At 32.8% G+C, this 15740-nt stretch overlaps 2 protein-coding genes across 4 annotated transcripts; one reads left to right on the forward strand and one right to left on the reverse strand.

The window, feature by feature from the left end:
- Positions 1 to 264: 264 nt before the first annotated feature.
- LOC110991864 lies at positions 265 to 1871 on the forward strand. 2 transcript variants are annotated; one of them, XM_022257405.2, is made up of 4 exons: positions 265 to 407; positions 824 to 964; positions 1112 to 1321; positions 1549 to 1871. In XM_022257405.2, exons 1-4 carry the CDS (start codon positions 321 to 323, stop codon positions 1834 to 1836), a joined length of 726 nt encoding a protein of 241 aa, XP_022113097.2. In that variant the 5' UTR covers positions 265 to 320; the 3' UTR covers positions 1837 to 1871. The 2 variants fall into 2 exon arrangements, with proteins under 2 accessions (XP_022113097.2, XP_022113098.2); XM_022257406.2 differs by having other exon boundaries at positions 1157 to 1321.
- A 4671-nt stretch (positions 1872 to 6542) lies between these two features.
- On the reverse strand, positions 6543 to 15699 carry LOC110991831 (zinc finger protein 771). Of its 2 annotated transcripts, none has more exons than XM_022257356.2 (12): positions 15488 to 15699; positions 15120 to 15297; positions 14792 to 14989; positions 14491 to 14625; positions 13560 to 13621; positions 12604 to 12818; positions 11497 to 11592; positions 10163 to 10297; positions 9438 to 9548; positions 8780 to 8982; positions 8071 to 8156; positions 6543 to 7354 (listed from the first exon to the last, which is right to left on the reverse strand). In XM_022257356.2, exons 1-12 carry the CDS (start codon positions 15605 to 15607, stop codon positions 7283 to 7285), a joined length of 1611 nt encoding a protein of 536 aa, XP_022113048.1. In that variant the 5' UTR covers positions 15608 to 15699; the 3' UTR covers positions 6543 to 7282. The 2 variants fall into 2 exon arrangements, with proteins under 2 accessions (XP_022113048.1, XP_022113047.1); XM_022257355.2 differs by lacking the exon at positions 10163 to 10297 and adding an exon at positions 10820 to 10954.
- Between the last annotated feature and the right edge of the window lie 41 nt (positions 15700 to 15740).

The following is a 15740-nucleotide window of genomic DNA, read 5'->3' on the forward strand; positions in this document are numbered from 1 at the left end:
GCTGTACAACGGAATTAGTGAATTGGTTTTCGTTGGTGAACTCTGTGTTCGCACTAATGCAACACCAACGAAGTCGAAAGCTTAGAAAGTCGAAATATTAGAAATTATCACGGAATTGTAACAGGCCTATGTAAAAAATTGTAGCGTCATTGGTATGAACATATTATATCTAAAATTAATAAATTTAAGATAAACAAACTTCTTGCATATAATAGACACTACATATATTTTTTATCCGTTATAAATGTCACTGTCAATTAAAAAAATAGGAAAATGATTTTATTTAGCCACAAGCAATTTATCCGCAATGTTTAAACATAATGAACGAAACGATTATTGCTGCGGGGCTGGCGGTGACTATCATAGCACTGCTTATGCTTTTTCGATGGAGATGGAGGACCCCTAAGGTACACTTACGACAACCTCAAAAGCTTAAATATAATCATAGACCAATGGATGGATGGATAAAAAACTATACCTATGATGTCTTCTCTAATTTTGTATAAGATACCTTAATAATATATATACCTTAATATGTAGTATATAATACCTTTGACATTAATTTTATTTATAATTTAGCTATAAACCTATTCGCAATCATGATCGTGCCAGATCAAGAAGACCTAAAACTACGTGTAAAATAGTGATATAGAATATCGTAGTATGTATATAGTATTAGAAATTTATAATAAATCCCACAATTTTATATTGCTCAGTTTTCACCGAGTCTTTAAAACTTTGACAATTCCAACGATTTATATTGAAGTTGTTGATTTCCGGACACAATTAACAAATGCCACCATACTAATTTGTATATCTTTAGGTGGAGGCTCCATCTTATACTCCAGTACAACTGGTTCACCGCCTTTGTCCCCATAACAACGTAGTGCAAGGCATTGAAGTGGAACAAAAGGACAGCCTTGACGAACACCTGGATGTACTTACTCGAAAATTAGCTGATAAGGTACCTATACTTTACAAATCTAATGCTTTAATATTAGGTACAAACAATATCTAAAACGAGGCTTATATCATGTACTATAAATACAATTATGTACTCAATTAATCGTGAATAACTTGGCTAAGAAATTTGAGCACACGTAATGTTTAGGAAGGTCGTCTTCGCCTTTCTAAGTACAAAATCCGTGAAACCCAGAACGAGATCGAGAACCTCCACGCGCTGGACAACGACGTGAAGATAAAATATCGGGAGATCATGAACATGCTAAAGCAAGATCTTCACAGCAACGAAAAGGAGTGCAAGAAAATCCAGGAGCAGATTGAATGGGTCTCGCGTCGACGAGCTGAACTTAACAGTGAGGTAATTTGTAAGTCGTTGTAAATTTAGTTTTTAAGGTGATGCTGTTAGTATACATTTTATGGTCTGTATAATTGATAATTTGCCAACTTGTTCTTAGCCCTTATCATAAAAATCGTACATTTCAATAATTTAGGAATATAGCAGTTTAAGGCAAATCTATGACTTGAACATATCAAAGAAAATTTTACCCAAAAGCGTCAAGCATGTCGATGAATTTTATTGCATAGGTTCAGCGCGGGCAGATACTTTATGGCGAAGCTGCACTGGAACTTGCAAGCAATCTAGCAGAGCTTCAGAAGGGCCGCGGCGTCGATCATCGTATAGATCACAGAATGATGGACCAGAGACTGCCGGAGCACCGAGTGACGAACAAGCCCCAGAGACAAGGCTCCCTGACGTCACTCCGACTCAGGAAGGAACCCCAGCTCCCAAGAGCGACACCTATCAGCTCCATAGTCATCAAGTCTCCCCCTTTGTCAAATGATTCCTTGAGACATGCAGTACATCGGCAATAGTTTTCATTTTTTTACAATTCCTCTTTTTATTCATGTTTTACTACATTGTTTTGATTTTTAATTTAATAAATTATTAAATTAATTTTGGTACTTGGCTTTCACTGTCTCTAGTAAGTCGGAGCCAACGCGAAATATAACTTCCGAGTGTCATAGGTACTTGGCGCTAAGTCTTGACTCAATGCCATACGAACCGCATACCTATCAAATTCCTAATTCTAATTAGATAAATAATCTATACAGAGAATGTATGTGTTCAGAAAATCGCAATTGACTGACAATTTAACATAAATTACTTAAATACTAATAACCACAAGTTCACTTTATAAAAGCAATTATCAAGTTAGAAGCAACAAAAGCATAATAAAGTTAGGTGACGTCACCCTGAACGTATCAAGAGGAGACAAAACCGCGGCTCGACCCCCTCTATATCTCGTTAATTCCGAGGGTTAAAATCCCCGAAAAAGTGAGCACTTGCCTTGTTTACAAGGTTTTAGATTTTAATTTAGATTGGGGTTGCCATACGTTGGCCCGAAATGACGTAAACGTCAAACGGAATGCGCGGGAAAATTGTGTTCTCTTACAAAGGAGGTTAGGTTTTATGGAGTTACAAAGGAAGGGATCCATTAAAATCGCATTCGTATGTGATCACCTAATACAATATCATCAAGTCCCAACCGGCCGTGCTTTGTGAATAATTTCGCGGCAATCTGCTCGCATTTGTTTTAAATTAATGTAATATTTCATTATAGAAATGGTATACATATTTTATTATAAGTAAACAACGGTTATGATGGGTCATAAAATTATTTAATGAGTTCACTATTTGCGTATGTAATAGGAGGCAAACGGGCAGGAGGCTCTTCTGATGTTGTGATATCGCCGCATGGACACTCACATTGCCAGAAGGTCCGCAAGTGCGTTGCCGACCTTTCAGGAATTGGTACGCTCTTTTCGGAAATACTTCAGTCAATTTCAATTTCAAAAATTCTTTATTTAATGTTCAATAAAAATTAAAAGTGCTACATGTCCAGTGTACATTAATTCCTGGAATGTAGCAAACTTATAACTAACACGTTTTATTAAAAGCCGTATTGCTTTTTTTAAAAAACTTATGAGAAGGAACAGATAAAAACTAAAGTTATCATAATTCGAGATTTAGCATTGATAATGAGGTAAACTATGCAATCTTTAGCTGAGATTTGCGATTTTTGACATATACACATACATGACAGTCGTAGAACGATATAACATGTATGATATGATCGAAAGCTAAAAAAAGAATTAAAGAAAAGGCACTATCCTATTAAGCTTAATGATAATTATATCATTGGTAGTTAAATTTAAATAAGCTATGAATAGCCTACCTATTTCGATATCGATAATCTTTTTTATGAAGTAGGAATGATATTAAATAAGTGGTAGACTCTGAGTACGTCTGTTAGATATATTTTACTTCTACGATTACAAAAGATTAAAACAATTAAATACTTATAAAATGTATTAATTACCAAAGCGAAACGTATGTAAACGTAATAAAACTAAGTGAACCACAATCACATCTGTGCAATACAAATAATTTGTTTGTTTTCCTTGTGAGCAGTTGTTACGCCCGAGGCTCTTCACTTTAATTGACAAACAAATAAAACGTCAATTACGAAGGGATCCCTCTTTTTTGGATTTATTTTTTATAAGCACAGATTGTGTGAAATAAAACTCGCCTGCAAGTCTCAGACGGTTGTGGGTGTCGGATAGCATTTAGTTTTTTCCACCCTCCATAGGCACCAAATCTGTCTATAAACAATGAGGATCTGTCGCTACTCCGTTGAGTTAGAACGTATCGTTAGAATAACAGAAGATACGTTCTTTGCCTAGAAAGGAAAACACTCAATCATAAAAAACAGAGGTCTAAGTACTAAACCCTGAGGAACTCCACACCCAATCAACCTGGGCACTGAAAGCTAATAACCTATTTGTCTGTAAACAATATTTAAAGAAACGATACATAAATCGAAGGCCAAGTTTGTAGATCTATGTTTTTTATTTACTTATAAAAGTATAATTACTAAATCTTCAATTAAGCATCTACTCTCAAAAGTAAAGTCTCTTCAAAACTGTTTGACTCGAATCATTTTTATAATATCTGAAAACAAACGTCACTTAAGATGCTCATGACTTAAGACATTAATAGAACATATAATGAAATGCGATACAAAAACGTATTCATTATTTTATATAATATTAAGACCAACTTTCTTTTTATCGACAATAGAGCTTTACCGGACGCAGTAGGTGTATAGGTAAGCTTTCGTTTAGTTGACGATGAATGAACCTTAGAATGGACGATCATTAGTATGCTTGATCAAAAACGTTAACTAATAACTTCCTATATATATTACGACGTATATATATACGAAGTACATAGATAGATACCAAGTATAGAATAAAAGAGTTTTAGTCTTGCGTGTTTTTCTTTAAAATCTCTTAATCTTAACTTTGAAGCTATAAAACAAAGATTGCACTTGATACCATTTCTGTAATTCCAATTAGAATTCGGTCTATACCAAGAGGTATATAAACTTTTCCTTTTAAAATACTTTTTAAAACAGCATCCGTGTAAGGAGGGAAATAGCCGTAAATAAAGGAATAAAAATGTAAATCGCACCATCCGGCGACCTCGCGGCCGCCTTCGCGTCAAAAGCTTTGTTGGGCGACAGTGCTTCTCAAATATTATTTGGTTTTGCTAATGACTTAATGTTATCATATGAATGTGGTCATTGATCTGTTGTGGTCTGCTATGTACGTATCTTTAGTAACTATTGTGAGTGACACATAGTTCACAAGACTTAACAAGCAATAGTCGGTGTATACCCAATCTATAAAATAAAATATCCATGCCTACATGGGCTATTACGGCATAGTGGTGCACGGGTATGTTGTATAATCGAAATTACTATTTTAAACTGACAGGCACAGAGGGCTGATCACGTGTTGTACCCAACCATTTGATTACAAAGGAAATTAAGGCCTAGAGACTTAGCTAACTGAGCTACTACAATAGATACCTTACTTAGAGACAACTTGCAAATATTTACTCTCTACTATTCCATGGATATGTGACCTAAGAAAACTTTGGGAAATTGTGCATCCTTCAACTCGTAATAAGCGCATTAGGGGAGAAAAAATTTAAAACTCGCCGCGCCCCGAAAGTTTCGCGTTTTCTTTTTACATTAAGGACAAGAACAAAAATCGTCTACTTAGAAGGGTGGCACAAGTTTTAATGTTGCCATTGCAAGTGAGCTGTAAGAAAATTGGATAAAAACAATACCAATTAGAGATTTATAGAAATTACTATGCATTACCATCTGGCAGAATGTAGACTTCATAGCTTGCGTTCTGAACTACACATATCTATATTTCCTTCGCCATCCACAATTATAGTACTTGTCTCGCAAGTGTAATTGCAAGTATACGTACTAGAGCGAATCTCAATGCTCATATACGTAACGAAGTATAAAATAAAATGTAGAACTCTTGTAATCTTTTAGCACAAAAGCAACATGCAACGCCATCTCTGAACATAAACCTTGTATTTGTCTAGAGTACAGTTATCTTCGATAGATGGCAGTAAACGCAGTCGTTCGTATGGTGAAAAAAGCATCATCAGGGAACCCTATGCCTTGGACACAGAAGGCTAATCACCGATTTTTTACACATATGAAGGAGGCAAACTAAGTAAGGAGGCCAGAATTTTGGTGCTGTTCGTGAATTTTTACGCGAGGAAAAAATTTTTATTTCTGTATTTATCTGTATTTATTTCAAGTAATTTCCGCCAAAAAATAGTTGCGTTAGAACGTGTTATCTATGAAGGATTACCATCGGAGGATTTCGTTGGGGTTGGGTACCTATCTGTAATCATCAGTTTGGTTTTGCGTTAGCAATATATTACCTTAACTAATCGTGATAAAAATTTGAACATTGCATTTTTTAGGTGTTTGTATACAATGCATAAAAAACATATTTAACAGATGTAATAATAAAATAATCCCAGAATTACTTGAATTACGTTCAGACTTGAATTAAATAAACAATACTCAAAAAAAATATCGGTACGATTTGTCAGTAACTTTTTCGAGGCAGGTAACCAGAGGGCGCCTGTTTCGACGTCGAACCGACTGGCTGACACTTAAGTGCTCATAGCAACCGTAATGCGAATTTTGTTTCCAAATTTTGACCACATATTTTTCAGTATGTACTGAAAATGATCAGGAAATAGGTATAAAATCTGTGAGAAAAAATGTTCCTGAAAATGAACAGGAAATAGATATAAGACTTAAAAGGTGCCAATTTTTTGACTTTTTTTTCTTTTGGCGCCATGGAGAAATATGATGAAAGTTAATGTTTATTTATTACACTTACACCGACACCGACACCTGAATTCTACATCGAAAAGTTAGTTCTAGGTGGCATGAAAATCGATAACTATGTTCAAGTTGTATATTCTAGTATTTTTATATTTAGAATACGTATTTCGTAACAGTACAATAATTGAACAGTGTGAATAAATAAATATTATTTTGGTGGTTTTAAATCAATTTCCATACGCCAAAGAAGTAAAACTTCTGATGCGTGTACATAAGTACACACTCTTTTTTTTAAATATACAAATGCAAATATTGGTTTTTCAAAAAAATAATAAAAGACAATAATTACTGAATCAATGATTTATTCAACAAGATTAAATGATTATTTACATGAAATGTTTATAATATACACAATAGCGTGGAATCCCATGACATATACCTAATGTAACGACCAAAAAAAGACGAAAATTGTAAATCTTAAATTTATATTTCTACCTTGAAGAAGATTTTTGTTCAAAAGTTAAATATGCAAATATGCAAAAACAAAGAACAGCCTCAAAAAATACCTAATTTTAATTATATATATATTACACAAGCTTTAATTTAAAATTTTACATTAGTCACTATCAGCAGACAATTATAAAAATAAGATTACTTTCCACTTCAGTCTTTATGTCCTAGTAAAGTAAATAAGCTAGAAACAGAAGATGTTGAGACCATCTTAACCAAACCCCCTTTAGATGATTTTTTTTTATAAATAAAGATCTAATTGCACTTTTAACTTATGAAATCTTTTGTCTCTTTCTTTCAGATTATGTTCATGATGAGATGAAAAGAGACAACTAAAAAAAACTAAAAACTGTGCAACTAGACATGTTTTTAAATTATGAGGTATCTATTGGAGGACCTTATATGGAACTTGAAGTAAAAAAACATATACTTTGATATAATGATATCTAAATATATAATTTTTTGGCAGTTTTTTATTACTAGGCACGCTACTGAATTCGAGTTTAAGCCACTAATGTAAGTCACTTGTTAATTCTATTGTATACAATTGGATATGTATTTAATTAAATTTATGATTAAATCTCACTATGACTAATTATACGCGTCTTATGGTCATCATCGCCTGCAAACTCCGAATCTAGGACCACCTGAAAAATTATTTATTATTCAATTATCTACAGTATTATAAAAATAAATATTATTTTTTAACACATCATCACACAACACAACCAAATTAGACTTAGTTAAATAAATTGAATCACACTTAGTTAAATATATTGAATATGTTTTATTTGTTTGTTCCCTTTGGTAAATCTTAGAACCTTTTTGTAGTAAAATGTATGATGTATTCCATCTTTGGCTATATTTTCAGTGTATTTGTTTTTAATTATATTATATAATTTATGTTAACTGTAGGATTACGAAATAAATAAATAAATAATAACATCTCGGTACGACCGACCCAACGCGGGTGTAACCGCAGCGCGAAGGTAGTAAATGTTTTTCAGACCATCAAATTAGAGCCATTTAAAACATTTTGTTCCTAAACAAAAGTTCATTATTATTTTAGTGCAATGTAAACACCGTGTACATATTGATCTTTTATTTAGTTCCAAATACGGCCACAAAGCGCTGCTTAATATTTCCATACAAAAAACTGTCTGGTATTGTAATAGGTTAACACATCATATATTGTTAGTTATGGATAGATAGATTTAGGAATATAAGTTTAATTTTTTAATGTTTTTATCTAGAATAATAGGTGTGGGAGTTTTATTTGGAATTCTATTGTATTAGTAATTACTGTTAAGATAGAAAAATGTAGTGAAAATAAATAAATAAATAAAAATTAATATTAACTCACCGCTTGCATGTCAGCGACAGCCCGGTCTGTCTCATTTTGTTCATCATCCTGTTCGACCACCTCCATTTGGGACTCGTGTTCTCCATCTGAAACATAGTATTCGATGTCATTTGAATAAACTTGTGTGTAGATTTGTGTGTTAATTTAGTTTAGTTTATAACTTGTATATATTTTTCATTCTTTCTGTTCCTTTGCATTCTTTATTTATACTTTTTTGTGAAACTGTTAATAGTTGGTATAGAGAAAGATCTTAATTATAGGTATTTAAATGTTTGTGTAATTATTATTTTTTAAAAATTTGTAATAATTATTTTTGATTGGGAAAGAATCGAATCGAAGTTATACCATTAAACGATCATAGGATAGCGAAAACGAGAAATTTATATTTCTTCAGTTAATTAAAATTAAAATCTTGGAACAGACATTAATAATAAACAGAAATATGCTAAGGGCCTGTTTCACAATGTCCGGATAAGTTTCCAAATATACTATTTATTACTTATTGGTAGGATAAACGCTATTGTTGCGTCCTCGTAACTTTTATTATTTTTTATATGTTGCATAGCTATTTGGTACTTTATCCATACATTGTGGAACAGACCCTTAGTTTATGAAAGTATTAGTAAAAATTTCTACCATGACTCTTTCCGCACTTTTTTTATCTACCAATAAATCTATATTGGTTTTACAAAGAGGAAAAAGAAACTACCATCAGTGATATGCGTTAGCTGCAACGTTCCATCAACGATCTCCCCCGAGATGACTCCCGAGAGGTTGGAGATGTTGATCCTCTGCCTCATCTTCTTTGCCTCTTGCTCCAGCTGCTGTTGGATGTACAGCTCCTTATGATGGACTTTGTTGTGGTACTTCAGGTGATGGGCCTTCGTGAATTTCTTGTTGCAAGGCTCACATCTAAATAAAAATATATGTTATAAATATTAAACATTTTAAAGAAGTAAATATTGTTTTTTATATTGAATGTTTAGAATGTATGTGATTCCCTAGACAAAGACTTATTATTTTAGATCTAAAATTTGCAGAAATATATTGGTATATTTTGATTTGCTACGTCATTTCAATAATTTTTCATAAAAAAATAATAAAATATAGAAATATTAAACATCCTCTAAAGATATTGTACTCACTACTAATCATGTTACTCTATCGTTACGATTTTTTTTAACAAAAGTTCCTCCCCGCAATAAGTACGCTAGTATATTATGAATTATGGATAAAAGTATTTTCATCAACGATAATCTGTATATAATAAAGTAGTAACTAAGTAACGTAAACCTAACTAATTAAATTAAACACACATATAACAAAAAGTAACGTCGAGCAAAATCATGAATTGAAAATATACTCACGAATACTTCTTCTCCCCGGTGTGAGTCAACATATGATTAGCGAGTACGTACGAGTACGTAAACGACTTTCCACATAACGAACACTGGTAGGGACGAATGCCCATGTGCAATCTGGAATTTTTGAAATATATTATTATTTTATTTTTGAAATTTTAAACGAAATAAATTTCCAGATATCACAGACGCCTGAACTTAATTGGTATATTTTACTACTACAAAGACATCAAGAGAATTCCTTTGAAAAAGTGAAATTCCGGTGAAACACTTTGGCTATTTTAATGTAATTGTGTAATTGAAATGATAAATTGGTAAAAAGAATAAATCAATTGCCTATAAGTAGTACATATGTTTTTTTGTTTGTTAACTTTTCTAAAAATAATAACAATAGAAATCACTATAAGTACACTGCAGTTCTTGAGGCACTTTAAAATGCGTTTTACTGAAAGAATAGAATATAAGCTCACGATACGAAAGAAGGCTGTGTTTTTGTTTAAAAAATCAATCAATGAAACAGACCGAAATCTTAACTACATTGGTATATGACTTATTCCATTCTTTCCATATTATAGAGGGCAGCTGCAAGTCCTTAATTACTGAAACTGAGTTAAATATATATGGGTAAAGTACAGAAAGGGCCAAATTTTCTGGATTAATTCACTTTGTTCAGCCTATATGCTGTTTTCCAATAACTTCTGAAATGTCAACTTTTATATAACCTGCCTTACCGTTCATGTTTCTGTCGTGTACCAAAGTCTGTATACGTCTTATCGCAATGTCGACACGGGTAAGGCCTCTGACCCGTATGCTTCACCATATGCCGTTTTAACTCTATACTAGCCACGGCCGCGAACCCGCAAACGCTATATTAAGTGATTAAGTACATGTACCTAGTTTTACCATGGAAATGGCCCTTTTGTACCGTTGAGCTGCGTTGACTTTGTCTTATACTCAAAAACGTGTCTTAAGTATCTCACTCTATCCGTAGATTAGAATATCAATCATAGATTTTAAATGATAGGTAGATAATTTGTCTTTAACCACGCTTTAGAATACAGTATATTCGAGTTATGGTTCCGAGACTGTAATGAGCCGAAATAAGAAAGATTTAAACATTCAAAATATGGTAGTTTAGATAAAATATTTCTAATACACAGATAAGATAAGATATTCATGATTGATGATTTTTTTTTTTTTATTCTTACTAGGGTTGCCTGGAAGAGATCGCTTGTTAGCGATAAGGCCGCCCGTTGCATCCCTTGTAATTTATATATACTGTGTTATTTGTATTTCTTTAGCAACGAAGTGTAAGTAAATAAAAAATAAATAAATATTCATGTTGAAATCTTTCGTATTTTGACGTATGCTATTGTGCGATGACTCGCCTTTCATGCTTCTGTCGGCTACCGAAGTCCCCAAATCGGCGATCGCAAACTCGGCACTTGTACGGACGCACGCCCGTGTGTCGGAACATATGACGACGCAGCTCCATGTTCATCACGCACGCGTACCCGCATATACTACACACAAACGTATGGCATACGTATACGTATACGTCATTTGTCTCATTTATTTGACGTAAGACAAATTCACGTGCGGTATACGTCGATGTATGCTAATGTCACGTATACAAAAATTATTTCATTAAAAATTGATAAATTATTTTATTATTGATTTCCTTTGAAGACTTCTTGAATGCGGGTGCGGGTGCATGATCAACACAACGGTACAAAAAAGGCCACATATGGGCGCAGGGGACATTATCAAAAATACTGACCATTTGTTAATTTTGAAAAATTATATTGAGTATCAATCCACCCGCACCCATTGTTTCAAAAATAAATACACCAATCTAATTATAAGCTATTGCATAAATAATATAGCTTAATACAAAAAGAGGTCCTGGGTTTCAAGTCTGTTAATATTTAAAATATCCAACAAATAACAATACTAAAGGTATGACATAGAAATCTCGACATCGATCCATTTTCTTTCAAGATTATTGATATATGTAGTATTGTTATAAATATTTAAAAAAAATCACTACTTAAAGCTAGCATACCTGCATACAAATGGCTTGATTCCTAAATGGCGTCTTATATGCGCTTGCAACGACGCGTTTGAAGTGAACGACGCACCGCATGTTTCACACACGTGACTGAAAGAACAAATATCCTAATAAAAACGCCTTCTCTAGCCGTAGTTTTTTTTAACACCACATAATAAATCAAACATCTATTGGTGCAGTCGTAACTCCGACAAACGACCTCAATATATAAGACTAATGGATAATTAATAGCTTTTAAGACACTGTTCCTTTTCTTTTAAATTAAACGTTTTATTCTAATTAAAGTAATATAATAATAATAATCTTTATTTCTTCTCTCACATATACATACAAGGTTACAATGATTAAAACTAAGATGATAACATTTGAAAGTGTATGTGTGAGGCTGGTCTCTGTAACAGGAGACCTGAGTGACAGATAGCCAGCCTCTCCACCAGCGGACCACAATATACAATAGAAGAAAAAAGTAAACGCTAAAAGAAAAACATTGCAAACAGAGATGTAAAATTAAATTTAGTGTGTCTCTATGTGTATGTGTGTGATTGGGTGTGTTACAGAGTAACACTTAATCTAAATCTTCTGTTTCATCATAACTCAACGTCTTCAGCCAAGTAGTAAACCGTTTTTTTGCATTCATATTTTGATAGAGGGTAAATGTTAATTTTTCCATTTAATTTATTATATAGGTATACAGCCTAGGAAACCAAAGAATCTCTGAGAGAAAGAAGTTGTCCATTGTGTAATACGACAGCAAACTTTATGTTTAAAAAAGTGCCTGTACTGAATGTTTAAAGTTGCCATTGGAGGTTCAATATGAAAAAAGAACGTTATAATTGTAAATAATTAATAAAATACAGTAATCCCCACTATAACGCATTATCGTATAACGCTATTTCCGTCTCCGATATAACGGTAATTTAGCCCTATAACGTGAATTTCTCAATTTACATTATTAGTTTTGGATATCTTTGCACCTGTTTTAATTGTGTTTTAAATAATTTCATACAATTCGTGTTGTAAGAAAAAAACGATATATACGAGAAAACTCGTACAACGCGATTTCATATCTTGTACTTTACAATAAATCCTAATATAACTTACGTCTTAGAATACACATATTTCTTTTTCTTCTGTTGAATTTTTTTCTTCTTAGGCTTTGGTTTTGGGTTAAGAGCATCATCATGTATGGGTTCAGAGAATGCCATAATGGTTTCCTTTAGCAGCATGTCTTCCGTTTCTTCTTCTATTTTCACATCTACCGCTGGGGGTCTTATTTTCCTCGGCCGACCGCGTTTCTTTGGGGTATTTTGCTGTAACTATTTTAACGGAATTATTAAACCAAAACTATCTTCAAGTAATATTTTTTATCTTGACTAGAATGAACGGAAACGCACTCGTGAGAACTCTGGCATTGAGAGTGTCCATGGGCGGCGGTATCACTAAATATCAGGGCCCGTTTGCCCCGTTTGCTGTTCTATAAAAAAATTATACCAAATAATAATTATTATATTATAATATTAATCCAGTGGCGCTATTGTGTTTGTTTATAATCAGTTTTTATTTCATATACTAGCAGGTGATCAGCGTTTTATCTGACCCATAAATGGTTTGTTCATCGATTGAGACACACCAGTTTCGACACTAGGGTTTAATCATAATAATGTGCACAGACAGATAGTTGCTGAACTCACTAGGCCAACATTGCTTTGATTATAATTACTACTATTATATTCTAAGTACCTATGTAGAGGTAAAGTTTTAAACAACAATATGTACATCAAACAGTTAAACACTTAAATACTCAGACGTTTTGTAAAACTCTAAATTCCACTCTATGGTCATTATATGAATGATAGTAAATTATGCCTTTACTTCAGATATATGGTAATTCAATTTAATATAAGTTCTACAACCAACTAAAAGTATGGCAGCCATGTTTAAATGATAGCTAATTGAGGAAATTTATTCGAATTAAAATATAGCAATATTTAAAAATGTTTTCACTACTACACAAAAAATATATAAACATGTCTAGAAAATAAAATTCAAATACCTACCGGAACATCATCGGCCTCTTCCTCCCCAGGAACAAAATCTGGATCAGAATCCTCAGCCATTTCTAAAAATTGAGATTTTAATTATGGAACCTAAATAGTGAATTATTTCCCAAGCTATGCCTTGAGCTGGAGTATAGGATTCTGAAGAAAAACAAGACAACCTTTACAAATGAAGATCAATAATAAAGAATTTAAGAAGAAAAATACTAAACTCTTTCTGAGTTCTCAAAGTCTTTGGGATAAGGGCGGATAATCAAACAAAATGGCAATTTATATAAATAACTCTACAATACTTTTTATAAACAAATATTGCAATTCAGTGATATGAGTAGACTGTGCCTTGCTTAGAGGTGAAACATTTGGCTTACTTACTTCTTTATTAATTATTTAATTACAATGATAAACGGTTACTCAACAAGTAACGAGGTAAGCATAATAATGAGGTAAGAGCATGATGGTAATAGTTATGTGCTTTTGTTACAACAACATAACATATTTTGTAAAAAATCCTAGGCAATTTAGGAGTGACAGAGTTTATGGGCTGTTCTTCAGGTACATATGCATACAGTAGATTTGAGAACTAGTAATACATGTAAATGAAGAAGCATATTTTTACTAACATTCCTAAGTGTATATTACCTACAATAATGAATTATATTTAGATTTTATTTCAATTTTTCAGAGCAGTAATTCTAAAGGCAACCTATTCAAGATATTCTAGGTTTACTAGAAGATATAACTAAGTAGAAGTAAAATATATAATAAGTGCTATTAAAATAATTGTAAATACGTCAGCTTTCAGACTTAACTTCAAGAAAGTGTAAGAAAGCCAGGGTGTGTCAAGTCCAATACAGTTTTATACATAAACTCTACCATAAACAAATTAATGCTTTAATTCATTTCCTAAAATTATTATAAAACTACTTAATACCTTCAAATTGAAACAGTGTTTCATCAGAATCTGGTTCTTGTTTAATCTCCAATGTTCCAGAGGCAATTAATGATGTTAACGATTCGGGTTCCCTTACCTCTTCCTTGGGTTTTTTGCGGTGATATGGTGATACTTCTATAAATTAATAAGTTTGAATAAAGCAATATTCACAAAGTTCTGTAAAGTATTGACAGTATAAATACTGACAACCATTATATTCTATTCGGCTTATAAATTAAAAGGGATAAACAGAATAATGCGGACTCTTAGAGACATAAGAAAATAGAATCTTCATACTAACCAATTGCGCCATGTGGATTTGGATATTTACGAGGCCGTCCTCTTTTCTTTGCCTCTGGGGCTTTAAATACAACAGCATTGTTGTCATTCCTAACAAGGCGTCGAGTCCACTGTATTGATGGTTCATGTTCCACTGGAAGCTCATATTGCAACAGCATGCCATTTTGTTGCTTTACGGTGATTGTCTCAGTTTCAGATTCTGAATATAAATGCACAATTAAGTTTACTGTATGTAAATTACAGAAAACATATTTGGATTCTTTGTCTCTTCTCATAAGAAGAGGCGAAGACTGTCGAATTACAGTGCTTGATATGATAGTTATACGTACTGGTAATGGAATCGTTGTCGCCTGTACTAGTCAGAGACGAGGTTTTTAGAAACTCATCCAAACACTCTTTCAGTGTTTCGTTAGAAGATAAACATTGCTTTTTAAATTCATACGCATATGTCAACCGGTCAACACAATTCAGACATATTAACGTTGGCAGTGAATCGTTTTTAGTAACCTAAAATAGAAATCAGAAAACAATTTTAATAATATAGATTACATTAAAATTTAAGGCAACTCTTCAGAAACTTAATGGGGATGTTAGTAAAAAGTCAACAAATTGCTTGAAATTATACAATAATAGCAACATTTTTGTACAAATTTTAGGGTGGCCAACGCAACCATTTTGTAAGATAATTTTTCCATACCTCTACGCCACAGCACGCAGTGTATTTGTCGCTAAGTTGATCATTGTTTTCGTCCCAATCGAACAAGGAAACCATATCTCCCGTTTCCAGACATACTCGGCAAGTTAATTGCCAATCCATTGTTTATGTTAGATGAATCTTGGAATAATTTCATTGAAAATGTAGCTCAAGCAAGCAAATCTCCATATCTATTACCAACATTAGCAGGTAAATGGCGGCAAATGCGCTTTCGCGTCAATAACAGAAACATTCC

The sequence above is a fragment of the Pieris rapae genome, chromosome 2 (assembly GCF_905147795.1).
Source record: "Pieris rapae chromosome 2, ilPieRapa1.1, whole genome shotgun sequence".
Taxonomy (NCBI): Eukaryota; Metazoa; Arthropoda; class Insecta; order Lepidoptera; family Pieridae; genus Pieris; species Pieris rapae.